General features: G+C 42.2%; 2 protein-coding genes across 3 annotated transcripts; one reads left to right on the forward strand and one right to left on the reverse strand.

The window, feature by feature from the left end:
- Window positions 1–902: 902 nt before the first annotated feature.
- slc2a10 (solute carrier family 2 member 10) lies at window positions 903–8,503 on the reverse strand. 2 transcript variants are annotated; one of them, XM_071902811.2, is made up of 6 exons: window positions 8,410–8,503; window positions 7,087–7,167; window positions 4,426–5,703; window positions 2,271–2,393; window positions 1,311–1,446; window positions 903–1,222 (listed from the first exon to the last, which is right to left on the reverse strand). In XM_071902811.2, exons 2-6 carry the CDS (start codon window positions 7,088–7,090, stop codon window positions 1,126–1,128), a joined length of 1,638 nt encoding a protein of 545 aa, XP_071758912.2. In that variant the 5' UTR covers window positions 7,091–7,167; window positions 8,410–8,503; the 3' UTR covers window positions 903–1,125. The 2 variants fall into 2 exon arrangements, with proteins under 2 accessions (XP_071758912.2, XP_071758913.2); XM_071902812.2 differs by lacking the exon at window positions 8,410–8,503 and adding an exon at window positions 8,053–8,160.
- Window positions 8,504–9,041: 538 nt separating this feature from the next.
- tp53rk (TP53 regulating kinase) lies at window positions 9,042–10,901 on the forward strand. The gene is made up of 2 exons (XM_071902814.2): window positions 9,042–9,281; window positions 10,309–10,901. The coding sequence occupies exons 1-2, from the start codon at window positions 9,059–9,061 to the stop codon at window positions 10,794–10,796; spliced, it is 711 nt and encodes a 236-aa protein (XP_071758915.2). The 5' UTR covers window positions 9,042–9,058; the 3' UTR covers window positions 10,797–10,901.
- Window positions 10,902–17,976: the final 7,075 nt, after the last annotated feature.

The raw sequence follows: 17,976 nt of genomic DNA on the forward strand, positions 1-17,976 counted from the left end.
TTTTGTTCTGAGGTAACTGAGGTATCCATCATTTGAAAGAACTTGACACTTGTTCTTCCAAAATACTATGGAAGCAAACATTTCTAAATGGACTGAAATTTTTTTTGTTGATTTCCAAAATGTAACTTTTTTTTGCAAATCTCATTAGAGAAGTAGCACTATAGAAAACATCATTTTTAAGACCTCTGAAACTGTATTTAAAGGAATAGTTTGGTATTTTGAACCCTGGGCCCAAATAACATGTTTTCTGTCATGATCCCTATTAGTAGAAACCAGAACTTTGCTAGCCGCCTGCTCCACCCGTCCAATAACACTGGGAAGCCCCCTCCTACTCTACTGCAATAGAAACCTAGGGGCATATGCCCCTAAAATCAAGCTTTCTGTCAATAGTTGTGTTCTATTTGGACAGAAACTATTTTTTCTCACCTTCTAAACCGGTGTAAGAACCAGAAGAATCCAAAAATAACTGCTGACAGAAAGCTCTGTTTTTTACAATTTTTTCAAGATAACATACTGTATGATTATACTATGAGTGTTGTGTTTTGCAAAACAACGTTTATCATAGTTTTCAAAGACTGTGGCTTATGCCCCTAGGTTTCTATTGCAGTAGAGTAGGAGGGGGCTTCCCGGTGTTACCGGACGGGCGGAGCAGGCGGCTAGCAAAGTTCTGGTTTCTACTAATGGGGATCATGACTGAAAACATGTTATTTGGGCCCAGGGTTCAAAATACCAAACTATTCCTTTAAGACCTGAAGGCCATCTTTAACTGTATTTAAGATCTTTCAAGACCTTGAATTCATATAATTTAAGACATTTTAAAGGACTTATACACACCCTGTCTCATCTACATGCCAGCAAGAGTGACAATTTGATAGCTATTATAATCACAGCATACTTAGAAAGACTTGCAAAAACACGCTTTATTAACTTTCCCAGTGACACCACACAAACGCACATCTGTTTGAATTTCAAGTGCAATAATGGTAAAATCAACCCATCATGATGCACGTATGCAGTCAGAGCTGTACCAATCACCTAGTTCTTCACTGTGTATAATGTGTGAAAATGGAATGTCCTTTGTAAAACACAATATTGTAAAGTAATACTGAAATAATACATAGTTGCTCAACCCGGGGTGCTGAGCTGACAGTGCACTCTCTGGTATTGAAGAGAGGTGATTCTCCGGCTGAAGATGCTGCAGCATTCCTCGCTGTGGTGTATCCTGCAAAACGAGGCAAAGCGCACAGCGTCTCGGCACGGCTGGAAATCAAGTTTCAGCTTATCAGAGAGAACCAGACTGGAGATCTTACCTATTTAAACACAGCTCCTTGTCTATTTCCTCCAGAGACTTCCCCTTGGTCTCTGGTAACATGAAGTAGAAGAAAACACCGGCTGCCACACCAGTCATCCCATACAAAAGAAAAGTCCCTGATAGACCAATTGCATCTGTGGATAAAACACACAGTTCACTTTCTGCTCACCATCATTTCACATTTCAGGTTGAACATGCTTTTAATTACAGAAACTCTATGACCATGGTTTTAGGAGTTTGAAGTAAGAACTACTGCAAAATTAATTCAAGAATATGCAGGATATCCGCAGGCAGAGGTGTGACCAAGTCAACTTTACTCAAGTCCCAAGTCAGTCTCAAGTCTTGAGGCACAAGTCTCAAGTCAAGTCCCAAGTCTAAATGTAGATTTCCAAGTCAAGTCCATGTCATTAAAGTCAAGTCTCAAGTCTAAATGTTGAACACGAAGACAAGTCAGAACAAATAAAGAGTCCAGTATCAATTGAATATCTTAAAGAAAACTAAATATCTAGGACTTTTCAATGCAATATTGTTTTAACAGGATAAAAACTTGGTAAGAGCATCATGAGTTTGATTTCTATAATCAGTTTCAACTTCAATAAATTCAATCATTCCATATAAATTCAGAAAACAGAATTTAAATTCAGTCGTCTGCTGGAACAAATCTCATCACTTTCAATCTGAGTCATTTACACAAACACAAGATCTCAAGTCAAGACTTTAGAAACCTTTTCAAGTCATCAAAGTACAAGTCAAAGTTGAGTCTGAAGTATTCTCTTCTTGCATCAAGTCAAGTCTCAAGCAATTAAAATTGTGACTTGAGTCTGACTCGAGTCCAAGTCCTGTGACTCGAGTCCCCACGTCTGTCCGCAGGTCTTTAAACAGTCCAACAAAATCAAATTATTTAAATGTTGCATTTTGAGGTGTGAGAGAGGGTCAGAGAGGGTCAGCTCCTACTCACCAATGACATTCAAGAAAGAGAAAGTGACCAGCAGGTTGGCAGCCCAGTTGAAGCAATTGGTGAATGCAAATGCCCTTCCTCTGACACCAGCCGGAAATATCTCGCTCAGGACGAGCCAGGTCACTGGTCAAAGAAAAACAAAAGAGCATAATGTATCCCAGCTCCAGTCGTTCACTGGAAAAAGTGAAGTTATTAAGTGAGTTAAAGCTACACTAGGCAACTTTGCACATTGGCGGCTCCAAATGGCAGCAAGCGGTAGCTCAACATGAACTTCAATACCCAGAAATCCTGTGAAGTGATGTCAGTAAACTGTTACCAACTTTACCAACCCGGACGGTCTGTGATGCTTTATACCAAAGGAACGAGAGAGGCACAAGAATTTAAATTCATGAATAAAAATGATATTAGATGTGGGCATTCCAACGAGTTTAACAATTGAAGGCTTCTAAGTTGTAGCAACGTGATGTCGTCCTGTTCTTACGCTTCTTCAGAGATGACGTGAACGCGGCATTAAGTTTCGATTCATCGCCATATCCGACACTGGAATTTCATTTGGACAAATTGTGAATCTACGGTGTCTCAATTAGTGGGATTTGAATGCTCTTCTCTGTTGCAGCCCCACTTTGCCATTTAGTCTGTTAGCTTTAACCCATTAATGTCTGCGGTGGAAATTTGAAATTTCCTTTGCAGCACATAAAGTAATAGCTACGCTGAGCACAAATCCGTTGGAATTTTTAAAATCGGTCAAAATATGAGGCCACAGCACAAGTTTTTCTTAATATACAGTTTTGGCGTTAGTCACAAGGGGTCTCTGATTTGCGCAGTTTTCGCAAAAAAGCTAGTGTAAACATAGGTTCCCATGATCACGTTAAAAAAAAAAAATTTCACTTAGGGGCCAGATAGACTCAAGTAAAAATCAATGATAAAAATGATTCTCCAATGTGTTTTCAGGGAGAAATGATGAGAAAAGTAGCTCCACACCCATGCGTTTCCATGCATTTCTATGGGTTTTGGGTATGAATGTATTCCAATGGGCAAATGACCTCTGTACCTTTTTTAATGTGTGTCAATACACACACACACACACACACACACACACACACACACACACAAGCATGCATACAAACACACACACACACTTTCTATAGACTTGTTTACAAACACATTTGATCTCGTGTACATTGCCATGATTTTTTTGATTTTCAATAAAAAACCTCTTGGAAAATAGGTTAGGAATTTCAGATCATTATTTTTTCTACACACTTGATCATTTCTACACGCCATTTATACAGTATTCCTATGGGAATTCCAATATCAATAAAATATCTATTTTAAATCTCCATTTGTCACCCCAACTCAATATTGAATCTATATTCTCAGAGCCCAGATCATGTGTGTAGAAAAATGTATGAAGATCTGAAATTCTTTACCTATTTTTCAAGAGGTGTTTTTATTTTTTTGCTCATGAATCTTTGCCCATTGGAATACATTCATATCCAAAACCCATAGAAATGCATGGAAACGCATGGGTGTGGAGCTACTTTTCTCATCATTTCTCCCTGAAAACACATTGGAGAATCATTTTTATAATTGATTTTTACTTGAGTCTATCTGGCCCCTAAGTGAAAAATCTTTTTTGAACATGTGATCATGGGAACCTATGTTTACACTATTTTTTTTGTGAAAACTGCTAAAATCAGAGACCCCTTGTGACTAACGACTAAAAATAGTATGATACAGAAATGGCTGTATCTAAAAAACTACATGGAGTTGTATCAAGTGCTTGGTACTGTTGGATTCAGAACAAGTTGAATTTAAATATATGCTTTGATCTGGCATAAATCTGATATTTAGTATGTTAAATTAATGTTAAACAAATTTTTGTGATTTTTTGATAATCTAAAAAAACAAAACAACTTTGTCTACCAATAAAGGCATGAAAAATATGTGAAATCCAAAATTTTGATTTTGGTATGCATAGCCACATGTCTTGGCAGTTCTCTCTGCAAATTTTGTGTTTTTACCTCTAACAGAAAAAAATCTGTGGACCATTTCCTTAACATACTAAATTTAGTTGTTAGTCATTAATGGGTTAATAGACATACACAGTTCTCTCTAAACTCCAAAATGACCCAATTCAAGGGAATATACAAACTTGGTCCAAATCCGATGGAGTATGCGCTGACGACAAACATCATACAGATGAGAATGATCCAGTTCACAACTGTGCCATGGACGACTGGAGAAGATGCCAGAGGGGAAGAGCTGGCAGTTTCTAATGGTTTATCTCTAACTTTACCAAATGCTACATCTCCAATTTGTGTCTTATTAAGGAGTCTGTGGTTCTCATCAAGAGACGCATCCAAAACTGACTGACTGTCAAGAGTTACATGAGGTAGGGATGTTGCGTTAGCGACGAAGTCCTCCGAAACGCAAGGCCTCTTGGTGTCGAGCGCTGAACGTCCGCTGAGAAATCCGATGGTTATTAGACACACCGCCATTACGGAGCATCCGCCGATCAGCAGAGGCCTCCTGCCCACCCTGTCGGCCAACGCCATGGAGATCAGAGTAGCGATCACTTTGACCAGCCCCAAGCCCACGGACGCGAGCACTGCCGAGGCGTTGCTCCGAAACCCCACCGAGTGGAAAATGGTGGAGGCATAGAAGAGAACGTTGGGCTGGCCTGTGAGCTGCTGAAAGATCACCAAGCCGAGCCCGATGATGGTCCTGGTCCTCATGTTGTCCTTGCGTTGGAGGAGGTACATGACGTTGTACTGCGCCTGTTTGTCAGCTCTGTTGGAGTCTGCGTCTTGATCTTCAGTCGGGCTCATGAGGTCTCTTTCGGTTTGAGCGCCCTCTCTTCGGCTCGAGGATTCTCCAGTGTTGGACGGAAGAAACCATATAGAGGCCAGCTGAACCAGAGTCGGTACTACAGCTAATCCGAACATACACTTCCACCCTCCCTTGGTATCGGACAGGATGTAGTTCATGGCGTAGGCCGCCAGGATGCCCGCGGTGATCCCGGCTTCGTACAGAGTTACCAGCAAGCCCCTGCGGTCGGGGGAGACCAGCTCGGACACAAAGATGCAGCAGGACATGGAGGATATACACATGGCGAAGCCCACCGTGATCCTGCCCAGCACCAGCGCCGGGTAGGAGCTGCTGAGCAGGACTAGGCTGCCGGTCAGGATCAGGACGTTGCTGAGGAGGATGGAGTTCCTGCGGCCGTGCCGGTCGATCAGGCCGCCGCCCACGACGGAGGCCAGCAGGGCCCCGATCAACAAGGCGCTGACCAGAGCCTCCTGCTGGACACAGGACAGCCTGAACTCCGCCTTGAGCTGCAGCAAGGCGCCCGAGATGATGCCCAGCTCATACCCGAAGACCAGGCCGCCCAGAGTGGACACTGCACTGGCCAGCAACAGGATGGAGCAACCTGGGGAGGAGGAAACATTCACATGCCACCTTTTGAGCAACAACACATTGATTGGCAGCACTTCTGCACACTGGAATAATGCTCCCAGATTGTGAATTTATTAAAACCACTTCTACCCGCCGGTCCCGTGTGCAGGACCATCAGTACAAACACATGTTTTGCAGCCAAGCTTTTTTCAAACCCACAGAACTTTATTATAAATCCTAGTCAAGATCCCAAGGTTTCCAAAGATACTAAACATGTCAGGCTGAATTACAGGAAAATGTGTATAGCATGGTGCACAAACATCTCGATTTTTTCCATTTGATGTAATAGTGGAGCCATAAAAAATGACGCCTTGGGTTTGAACATTTCACTCAATATAAGCAGCTATAGCTTCAATGAAGCATTGGAATGAGCAGATACAGAATATGTATGTGACATTGTTATACAGTACGGAAAAAACAAAAAATTCTAACTTTGAAGCTACTTCAGAGGAAATTTAAGGGGAAACTCAATGTGGTTGAAACGATGTGAAAGTGTGTTGTATAACTGCGATCATTTGAAGTTAGAAAGGTTAGGATCGAAACTTGGATGTATTATTGTTCAAATTGGCCAGGGAGAATATCAATTTGGATCTTAAACCAGTGTTAAGGACAAATGAGAGTATGTATATGAAAAACGATAGTGGTCTGATAATTGGCTGGTGTTGCATGAGGTTGTGTTACTCTCCTGTGATTGGCTGAAGAATGGACAAGGTCTAAAAAGGTTAGAGAGTCCAGACAAGGTGACTAAAGATGTAGCCAGCCATGTTTTAAGAGTGAGAGAACATCAAATCATTTCTGTGTAAGAAGAGAAGCTACGCTGTCGTGGAGTCATTGATGGAAACAAGAAGCCACTATTCATGTGTGCAACACAAAGTTAATAAAGTCACTCTCGAGGAGCGTCATTTCAGTCTGCGGATTCATGTGAAAGCAGACTTATGAAAATATTTGAATGATTTATGTATCAATCACATTGTTGAACATAATGAGTTTTGGTTGGATAAATAATGTCAGAGCCGTGTTCTCTACATGAATAACACAGATCCATCACTCTAAGTGGTGTGCAGCTGCTCCTCAGATCTAGGTGTGAGTCTTTGATGTGCAGAATCTATTGACACATATGCAAATGAGGCAGACAAAACTACAAATGAAACCTCCTGAATCTCTATTATCCCCAGTGATGACTGTAATATTTTTTTTTTTGTATGTGACAAAAGTAGGTTTAGACTAATATGCTCAGTATCAAACCTGAACTTAGGGTGCAACATACTAAAACAATTCATACTTACACTTTTACAAATGAACATTCTTACGAAACAGCTTTTGAATTTGAAAATATGACCCTTTAGAAATAACTTACCCATTGCTTATGTCCCTTCTCCAGGTATGCACATTTCAATCAAGCCAGGCAGGTCCGACTCAATTCCTCTGCAAACATCCTCTGCGAAAACAGAAAATAAAACATAAGGTGGATGATTTCCTCTGCTGGTCTGGCACCCATAAGGAGCCTTGTGTCCTGCTGTGGCTCATAGACAAGACGAGGGAGTCCAAAAGAGCCCATCGCAGCCCCTGTAGCCATGACAACCCTGCTGTTGATTGCCATGATTTCATTAGGGAGCCCACTTGAGATGGGCTCAACAAAACACACTGAAATCAGTTGTCTTGTTTTACCTCACGGGGGACACAACACATGTCCTCACCTGATGGTGACAGAGCAACGAGGAAGGAATTTACCGTGTCTCTCTGAAATACAGCAGTCATGACTCATCAGCGTTCAGTCTGATTTGAATGAATGCATTGTTTCCAGACTTGCAAACAAGGAAGTTATCGGAACAGGAAAAAAAACAGGTCAACAACTCTGCCCCAAAAATCTCAGGTAAATTGCTCCATAGAGAATGAATGGGGAAAGATGGTGCAGCTGACTTGGAGAAGCTTGGGGAAAATGCCTGGGAATAAAGCTTCATTTTCTGCTTCACAACTGACTGGATTTTCATAGAATATAGCTCATTTGGGACATTTAAAACTCAATATAAGACAATATGTGGGTGCACAATATCTGTCTCCCATTCATTGTCCATAATGGATCCATACTAATGGCATCACTTGTTCTAATCTTGTGGTTTCAGGTTTTGGTTAGATAACACATAATTGATTGGACTGTAAAGAAGCATCCCTAATGTCAATAGTGAGTTTATAGTGACCTTATCGCATTTTATGGTAGTTTATCTTCTATGGCATCACTACATTCCTATAATATTCCTTTTGGGACTTATAGTTTTGCTGTCATATCTGCATGGTATCCCTGTAAAATGTGTTATGGGCTTACCGTAGATTCATTTTAAACCGGTCAAAAGTGGGAAAGCTGTTTTGTTTTTTTGTTTTACACCGAATTTCTAAAGGTAAAACGCTCTTTGCCTGATCAGTAATCACCGTCACCGTTTTGCAGCTTATTTACACAAGAAACAATAAGCGTTTTTTGTTCACATTCAAAGTAAAAACCCGTTATTCAACCACCAAGGCAATTTGCACACACAAGGCGTTATGGAGGCTGTGGTACAAGCGGGACAGACAGATGCAGTAGTACTACATTGCCATATCATTAAGGCACTTTCTCCCGTTTTGCACCTACTGAACCTATATGATCGGCTTTGGGGGAATAGCAATCGAGTAGAAACGGACTCACTGTGTGCTGGAGCTGATGTGCTGGAGATGCTGCTGGAGACTTCAGGCACTTCAGGAAGTTGAAGCGACGTGGCAGGAGCGTCTCGAGTTGCGAGACGAGAAACTTGTTTTGGAAGTTTGACGCCAGAGGCCGACAACTTTCCAGCTGTCCCAGGAAGGAATATTCCAAAGAGACGCCGCCTACAGCTCAGCATTAACATGACAAGTATTATTATTATTATCACCATTATTATTAGTAGTATAGTAGTAGTTGTTTTTGTAATAGTCAGTATAGTAGTAGTAGTAGTAGTAGTAGTAGTAGTAAACACCAGACCACCCGCGCGCCATAGGGTTTGTTCAAAGGCAAATCAATATATAAAATATGGTAGGATCCCTAAAACATGGTAGACTACCTAATAAATAGATGCAATATGGAAAGCTACCGAAGAAAATACAGCGTGTTTTAATTTATCATTGTTCACTAAATCATATTTGAGACTCAACCCAAATGTATTGTAGATGAAAAAATACAGAATTGTTTTACAACTAACAAAAAAAAGGCCAAACATGACACTTTGTCTACATTTCTGACGGACACTAGGTGGCAGCATTTGAAAACAGACTTGAGGAAGCAGCAGCATAGGGAAGCAACGAAGAAGACAGGCGTAAACATGGCCCTGGAGAAAAGCATGGCGCTCCCAGCGTTCCTCAGTAAAGTAGATTTACTAAAACAAGGGGCAGAAGCCCGGGTGTACCGGACCGTGTTTCTAGGGAAGCCGACCATAGTGAAAGAAAGGTTCCCGAAACGGTACAGACACCCGGTTTTAGACGAAAAGCTGACACACCGCAGGACGGTGCAGGAGGTCCGGTCCATACTGCGCTGCCGGAAAGCAGGCAAGTTCAACTGAACCAACACTAGCCTCTGTTCGTCTGTAACTTATTCACTACAAAGTACAGTGGAGCGGGCGTTTAAGTATTAAGAGCGTATTACTATAGGTAATACACGTCTTCATAAAAGGAAGATAAAAGGGCGCTAACCTAGCTAAAACTGGGGGTATGACGAAAAGAAAAACTGCTTTTGGTGGTGTGCCTTTGTATTTCTGGGTGCATTTTGTTTGGTGTATTTTTCCTGTTCCCATCGTTACTGGCCAAACATAGACGACGTCAGATATTTCCAGCAGCTACAAAGGAGTTTGATAGCAGAAAAACTTTCAGCTATCTAAAACATCAACAGTAATGCAGCCATGTTGTGTTTTGAGTGAGGGGCGCGACTCTTACTTTTTCTCAACTGGAAAAACACTCACATTGCTTTTACTATTTCTATTGCTCTCTCCACCTACACGTAAACCCACAGCTCAAGTTCACAGCCCATTCACGGGGGGTTGTCGAAAGGCATTCTGGGAAATGTAGGAAATCACTGTGAAGTAGACAAGGCAGGTTGTGGGAAAGTGCAACAAAAAAGTAAATTACACACTCATCACAAAATAAGATAAGATATCACTTTATTAATCCCCTTGGGGAAATTCGGGTGCCACAGCAGCAACTGGCAGAACAGTACCAGGGAAAAATAAGTACAGAAGATAATAAAGAGAAGAGGTAATAAGATAAAAATTAAAGGTAATGTACATAATATAAAACTATAGAGCAAAAATGCAAATGAATGCAAACAATAATAATAAATGCATATCCATATAATTATGTACTGTATATATACATAGTTAGTGCCGGTAAAATAACTCCTGGCATTAATTGAACATAACATAGGCTACTGATGATATCTAACAGTGTGAGAGAATCTGAGGGTGGGATTTTCCTTTTAATATTTAAATGAACTGTTTTGCAGCCATCCATTTTATAATAGCAATCACCAGCTCAGCCATGCAGTTAGGTAACATTCTCCCTCCATCTCTCTCCTCCTCAGGCATATCTGCCCCGGTGGTCTACTTCGTGGACTACACCTCCCACTGCATCTTCTTGGAGGAAATCGTGGGTGCGGTGACGGTGCGAGACCACATTGCCTCCGCCCAGGAGTCCCGCCCCCATGCGGAGCGGGAGCTGGAGCTGCTGGTGGCGAAGGCGGGCCGCGTCCTGGCCAGGATGCACGACGAGGACGTCGTCCACGGAGACCTGACCACCTCCAACATGCTGCTGAGGAGCGGCGCGGGGAGCGGAGAGCCCGACCTGGTGCCCATCGACTTCGGCCTGAGCTACATCTCGGCGCTGCCCGAGGACAAGGGGGTGGACCTGTACGTGCTGGAGAAGGCCTTCCTCAGCACCCACCCCAACACCGAGGCGCTGTTCGAGAAGCTGCTGCAGAGCTACGCTGCGTCGTCCAAGAAGTCCTCGGCGGTCATCAAGAAGCTGGATGAGGTCCGCTTGAGAGGGAGGAAGCGCTCCATGGTGGGATGAGAGATCATAAAGTGTACAGGGACAAGCCTCTCTTGGCATTCAATTGCTAAAGCTCTATTATTGTGTACAGGAAATGGTTGGATGTTATGCCAGTATCATAAAATAAAAGCCGTTTTGTAATAAATGAGCTTATTGTGTTGGTGTGTTTGTTCTTTTCTTTGTTATCAGGTGTTGTGTGATGAAGGCCACTGTAATGGGTTCAGCCAGTATCAAAAGTTATACAGTAACTTTACATAGGGCAGGGTGATATGGATAAAATGAATATCATGATAATAAGAAATTATGTTGTCAAATTGATGTTCATTGCATTGAACTGCATGGTATAAAGTATGACAAAACTAATTTTCAAATAATACTCCTTAATTTGTTTCAGACCTCATTTCGTGGAAGACTAATTCGTATTTGTCATTAAGTTAGACAACAAAATTGTGTATCACAATAATATTATTTCATCACATGATAATTGAACTGAAAGATGATAAATGATAATATTGAATTAATGCTCAGCCCCAACTTTAAGGTTGTAGTTGAGCTGCAGTGGGTAAGGCAGACTTCTGAGAAATTCCATACACCCATGATAACGAATCCTTATGCTGAAATGAAAAAAGGGAATGCCATTGAGAAATGAGAATTGACTGAATTATCTTTATGAATTACATATATTCATAAGTCATTGCATGCTTGCAAACCACACAGGGTGTTTAATGGCACAGACGTGACATTTTATGATCTGTGCAGGGACGCGGTTAGAACTGTGAATGCACTTTGGCGGAAACGGGTGAGTCAAAGATTACATAATCGCTCTCACCATGCGTACCCATGACTAACTGATACTCGAATTCCAATGGAGCACCGAAGAAACATGGAAATTATGATCAAAGTCATAGTCATTGTTTTGCACTGTAGAGGTAAGAGTGAAACGCGTTATTCATGTGTTGCAGAATGGTCAGGTTCACAGTGTAGAGCAAAGGTCAAAGCTTTGTGTTTGTCTTTCGCACAGTTTCCTGTGTTAGATCAGTGACTCTCAACCTTTCTCATATCAAGGACCCCTAATGTAGTCCACATTAGGGCCACAGACCCTCATTTAATGAGATTTAGTCTCTCGGACCCAAATCTGAGAATATTTTTATGGTCAGATACGATTTTGTCCAGAATTCCGTGACTATCTGTATTGTAGGTAGAGAGATAACAGTGAAACTATGATCAAAACAGTCATTCTTCTACATTCTTTAATTGTGTTAACTTCTTCTAAATGAAATAATAGTGAAGTTTAACAATTCATCAATTTGCTGGGGACCCACTGGAACCCCCTCAAGGACCCCTGGTGGTCCCCAGACCCCACATTGAGAACCACTGGTGTAGATGTTTGGTTGGGACAGTTTCACTAGGATAGTGTGTGTGGAGAAAACAAAGTCAGGTTAGTTTGCATCTGTATTGACAGTATACAGATGGTCCCTCTGTCCATGAAAGCCTGTTTTTAGCAAACTTCTTTCCTATTCACTCACATCACATGCTGCTTTGCACTGAACTGCAGACCAACCCCTCTGTGCTTTCAGGTTCCTCGGCCCAAACCACAAGGAAGCTCAGCGTCTTGGCTGGCACAGACGTGACTCTCAGCTGCTGGTTCGAGAAACTGTCCAAGTTCGTGCAGTGGAGCACTCTCACCATCGAGTGGAACGTGGTGGACAAGCGCTCGGACAAGCGCGTCGTGTACACTTTCGAGGACGGGAGCGCGCACGTGAGCCGAGGCGGGTCTCTGGTGGACAAAATGGGCCTGCTGCGGAGCAACGCGTCTCTGCAGCTACGCAACGTGACCGTGGGAGACGAGGGGCTTTACACCTGCAGAATCATCACACCTGTAGTCTACACAGAGGCCACTCCACTGGAAGTGCTGGGTATACGTCTGTCTGTTTCTAGGCTTGGGCCGATATTCAATCTTATCGAATATCGCGATATTTCCCGCGATATCGAACATTGAATGGTAACATCAAATTTCTAGGCTGTTAATAGTAATAATTATTAATATTATAGCCTAGAAATTTGATGTTATTTTCAAAGAAATAACATAACATACCCCCCCCCAAAAAAACCTGGGTATCGTGTTAATATACGATAATATCGTATATTGCGATATTTTGGCAGGACACTATCGTGATATAAAATCTTTTACTCAGATCACTTTCATTGTGATCAGTATCCACAACCTGACGAGCTGATCTAGAACCGCTTTTGCCTTTCTAAAGTCTTGAGGAATCACATATTAAGGAGACTTGATCTGTGATCCGAAATCAGCGCTGATACTCTCAGAGGTTTGATGAGTATCAGCCCTGACCAGCTAAGAAGAATCGTATCTTTTTCTTTTGCAGCACACTGAATATTCCCATTTCCCCTCTCAGCTGGGCTTTCTCAAAAACGTCCCTTCTTTCTCTCTCCCTAGCTCTTATTCTATTTCTTTTCCTAGCACTTCACTTTTCCATGATCTTTCAATGGTCACAGGAATATTTGAAGAGCTCTGACCTTTGCACCCCTTGTTATTTTTAGTTGCTTGTAATTTCGGTGATCTGGGAATTGAAGCTTATTCTACATCTGCGCTAATTGAGAGGCTAGAGAGTGCTGATATTGGGGTTTGGTGTGTGGAGGCATTTGTTGAGGGTGCTCTTTGGATTGTGCATGGTGTTTTGAAAAAGAATGAAATGAAAAATGAGAAGGAGAAGGAGTTCCAAAGCACTCTTTCTTCAAGCAAACATCTAAAAAGCCAGTATTTCTGGGCTAGTTAGCACGTCAAACTGAACACGGAACAAGATGTAAACGCACTCTGTTTGAACTCTCCTCCCAGCTCGACCTTCAGTGTCGCTCCCGGAAAAAGCGACAGTGGCAGAAGGGGAGGAGAAGACTCTACAGTGTGACATTACAGGTTTCTACCCAGAGAAACTGGACGTGACGTGGCAAATCCGAAATGGCTCCCACACGGTCCCCGCCGGTGCAAAACACCTCTCCCGCGTCTGCACCGAAATGGCCGTCCTCAACGCAGACGGTACCTACAGCATTCGCAGTGGCATCACAGTGCATTCTTCAGCAGTGAAGGGTAGAGAAATCCACATGGTCTGCCAGATCAAACACCAAACCTACAGCGGCGTTTACAGCAAAACAGTCACACTCACAGTTCAAGGTGGGGCTTCATTGCTCTGTTCTCCAGCCACAGAGTTCAAGTCATTATGCCCTAGTACCATCATTATGTTCTATTAATACGTCTCTCAATTCCCTCCTCCTGGTAGCTCCAGTGCAGCCTCTCTATAACGCTGTCACACTGATAGCTGTTACCAGTGTCATCAGTTTGCTGGTGGTCATCTCTGTTATTGGAGGCACAGTGCTTCTCTGTTGGTATTTCAACAGAGGTAGGTCTCCACTTCATGCAAAAACATGCAATTCTGTTTACATAGAGTTTACATGTAGTTTTCAAAAACTAGAACAAGTATTAGGCTACTATTATTAGAGTTAGACCAATATAGCAGTTTGCCACTGTATCATTTTGACATTGGCCTTTAATTAACAATTAGATATCAGCCAGGCAGTCCACCTCTGATATGATGGATATGATGCAGTTTGATTGATTACATATTTACAGTGGAATAGATACTACACTGGTTTTTGTTGTGCTCAATATTATACTGGTTGTCTATGGAAAGCTCTCAACCTGAATTGATTTTAATGCAACAATTTGATCAGATTCTACACAAGTATGAAGATGTTTTACTGTTATTAGTAGAAGTAGTAATCATCATATTACTACTGGGGGAAATACTTTACATTTTTTGGAATTGTTTGGCATGAAAATGGTCAATTCTAAAAACACTGAATGTCAGCAAAACCCAATATCAGTGGAATCCTAATTATTATTATTATGTTTAGTAGTAGCAGCAGTAGCAATAGTAGTAATATTAGTAGTAGCGGTAGTAGTATTAGCAGTAGTAGTACCTGTAGTAGTGGAAAGACTAAGTCTCAAGAATCAAGATGGAGAGACCACTATCATAATGTGTAATGATGTTCATACTTCTCTCCACAGTTCCACCAAGTGTCTCTGATATCATCCACCCCAGCATCATATACGCAGAGGTGCCAACAGAACTAAAATGCAGCATCAGAAGTGTTGGACAGAGAGAGCTGAAAGTGAAGTGGTACAAGCTAGCAACCAGTGCAGACTTTGTCCCGGTCTCGCTCACCCAGTCAGAATCAGATCTAGCGTTGGTCGCTGAGGATCTGAGCGACCAGGCTTCCCTCCAGTCAGACAGCAGACACCATATAGACTCCGTCCTGACTGTCTGTCTGACTGTCACTGAAGACCTGACTACGTACCAGTGTGTGGTGCTGTACAGGGGCAAGAGGATCATTAAAGAGACCACTGTCAATGTGAAGGGTGAGTAATTCTGTCATATCATATCCATGTCAGGTCGTACAGTATTCTCAAAAAACTTTATTCCATGCAGTGTTTTAACAGTGGTATAACTGAGCAAAAAATGAGCAGATTGAGGTTTTAGTTCTACAAACATTTCTCAGAGGCAGAGCTGCTCATAAATATTCAGAGAAATGATCTCATTGGTTGAGTTGAACCTCAGTGGGCGGAGCCAAAGAACCTAAAGAACCACAGACTTTCAGTGCAAGTTAGCCAATTGGCAAACTTGTATGGCAAAGGAGGAACGCTGGTTAAAATATACATAAAAAATATAAATGGCAATGACTTCTTTTTTTTTTACATTCATTCATGACCATGGCATTCATGATATTGGAGGGTCAGCAGGTTAGCTAACTAGCTTACCTAGATAGCTACAGGCTTGTAAGGCTAGTTTGAACTTGGAAGGTCAGCTAGGCTAACTAGATATAACTTGCATGGCTAGATTTCAGTTAATAAAAGCAATAGGTTTCATAATGTTAGCTTCCTCCTCTTACCCTTTTTCACTGCGCTTGAGTATAACGCTAATTATCCAGAAAAACTGTTCTTTGGCTCCGCCCATTAACGTTTAAGTCAACCAATCTGCCTCCAGAGCAGCTCTGCCTCAGAGAAATGTTTGTAGAACTAAAACTACAATTGCTTAAAATAACGATGTGGAGCATTGGCACTAGTGTTATCCATTTGCCAACTGCAGTTTATTAGTAGAGTGGTAGAGTAGTAGACTTGGTCAAGACGCTGTTAATCGGATTCGGTTGATCGGATTCCACACAAGGACTGTAGGCAGCAATATGTTTTGCTATTAATACCATTCTGGGTTTCAGTGGAGAGTTTTGGTGTCCCATGGTCTAAATTAATGAAATTCTGGGGGAAAACACTGAATCCTTGTAAATTTTGGCATTTTTTTTGTCAAATTTGGATATACTGAGTATCGGCACAAAATAAAGGCTATTGGCAGCCTCAGTCCAAAAATGGCTATCAGCCTTCAAAATCCAATCTCAGTCTAACCTTAATTGGTACATCGGTATTATCTGTTGATGACTCTTAACAAATCAAGTAACACCACCCCCCCCACTCCCCTCACCACACACACACACACACACACACACACACACACACACACACACACACCTCCAGTGGAGCCGTCTTTCCTCCAGATCTCTAGCATCCCTCAGATCCCCAAGGTGGAGAGGCTGCTGGTTCTCTGCTGTCGGGTGGAGAACTTCTACCCCGAGGACGTCCACCTGGAGTGGTCGAGGAACGACGGGGAGCAGGTCCGCACCGTCACACACTTCGGACCCTTCTCCGACCACAATCGCCTCTACAGCGTCTGGAGTAAGATCCAGCTGGTCATGGCCAGAGAGGACGAGAGCGCAGTCTACACCTGCCGTGCGTACCACTCCAGTTTCCCTGCACCGGGGTACAAAGACGTCCTGTACCATATCAACACTCAAGGTATTAGTACCACTCTAGAGAAAGGTCCCAGATGTCTTGTGCAAATACCTCTAGTGCAAATACATCTTGTGATACCTAATGACCGTAAACAAATCAGACCATAGTGGAGCCAATTGGTAGCCTCTATCTCACACCAGTGGTATTGTTAGTGCTAGTGTTTCTCCAAATTAAGACCACATTTCCCATAAACCCCGGCCTTTCACTCCTTCCACCATCTGTTGCCAGAAACTCTGAAAGCTTTAGCTCCGTTTGCTCTGGAAGAACAGCACCCAATTCCTGTTTTGTGCCGTAAAGCAATCCAGCAGATTTCCCTCCAAATCTGACCTGGTGACTCACAATGTAAAATGCAGTGTAGCGGCCGGTAGAAGATGACAATCTTCTCGCTGATGGTCTCATTTTTTTTTTTTTACGGTAATTATACTTATATGTCAAAATGAGCGTGGTCATGATTTATTAAAATGCTGCACATAGCACCTTTAAATATCTTTTTGTGATATGCACCACATGTCTCTTTTCAACAGGAACCCCCCCTAACGTGATGTTCATCAACTGTGAACCATTATGCCCTCTATTGAATGAAGAGTGTACGCTTAACCTCTGCATCAAAGACTTCTGTCCTGAGGATGTTTCAGTCTCTTGGTCTAAGGATGGAGAGAAGGTTCTCTCAGGCGTCTTCAACACTCCCCCCAGCCTAAACATCAACGGCCTCTACTCCATGTTTAGTTTTCTGAAACTGACACCCAACAAGGACGACCGAGGCTCCCAGTTCAGGTGCCAGGTGGTCCACAGCGCTCAGAGGGAACCTGAGGAGAGGGTCTTCACACTGCCGCATCTAAACCCGACAGACAGTTACTGACTGATGTGTTTGTATAAAGTGTGGCACATTCATCGATACTGGTTTAGTTTCAGTTGAGATGAGAAGAGTAGGGTTAGACTGAGATATGGGGGCCGATATTGGCCTTTTATTTTAACGGTTAGGGAGATCGGATATTGGCCCAGCACTGTCGTCCACCTCAGATATAAGGCAGTTTGTTTGATTACATATTTATTGTAAAATGAATCAATACTACACTGGTTGTCTATGGGAAGACCTTAACCTGAATTGATTGTAATACACATTTTGATTACACAAACCTATGTATGAAAATGCTTTATCAATTTGTTTCTATTATTATTATGATTATTATCCTGGGTTTCAATGGAACGTTTTAGTGTCCCATAGACTAAATGTTGTTTCAGAGGCTAATGCATCCAACTATAAACAATAAAAGTTTTGTTGGA

This window comes from Centroberyx gerrardi, chromosome 5 (assembly GCF_048128805.1).
Source record: "Centroberyx gerrardi isolate f3 chromosome 5, fCenGer3.hap1.cur.20231027, whole genome shotgun sequence".
Taxonomy (NCBI): Eukaryota; Metazoa; Chordata; class Actinopteri; order Beryciformes; family Berycidae; genus Centroberyx; species Centroberyx gerrardi.

Excerpts from the sequence above, each read along its gene's own strand:
- slc2a10 (XM_071902811.2), bottom strand. Across the intron at positions 2,394-4,425 it reads CTCCATCGGATTTGGACCAA|TGACCTGGCTCGTCCTGAGC; the intron begins GTTTGTATATTC and ends TTCTTTGACCAG. Across the intron at positions 1,223-1,310 it reads AAGGAGCTGTGTTTAAATAG|GATACACCACAGCGAGGAAT; the intron begins GTAAGATCTCCA and ends CTCGTTTTGCAG.
- tp53rk (XM_071902814.2), top strand. The coding sequence starts at position 9,059 with ATGGCCCTGGAGAAAAGCATGGCGCTCCCAGCGTTCCTCAGTAAAGTA. Across the intron at positions 9,282-10,308 it reads ACTGCGCTGCCGGAAAGCAG|GCATATCTGCCCCGGTGGTC; the intron begins GCAAGTTCAACT and ends TCTCCTCCTCAG.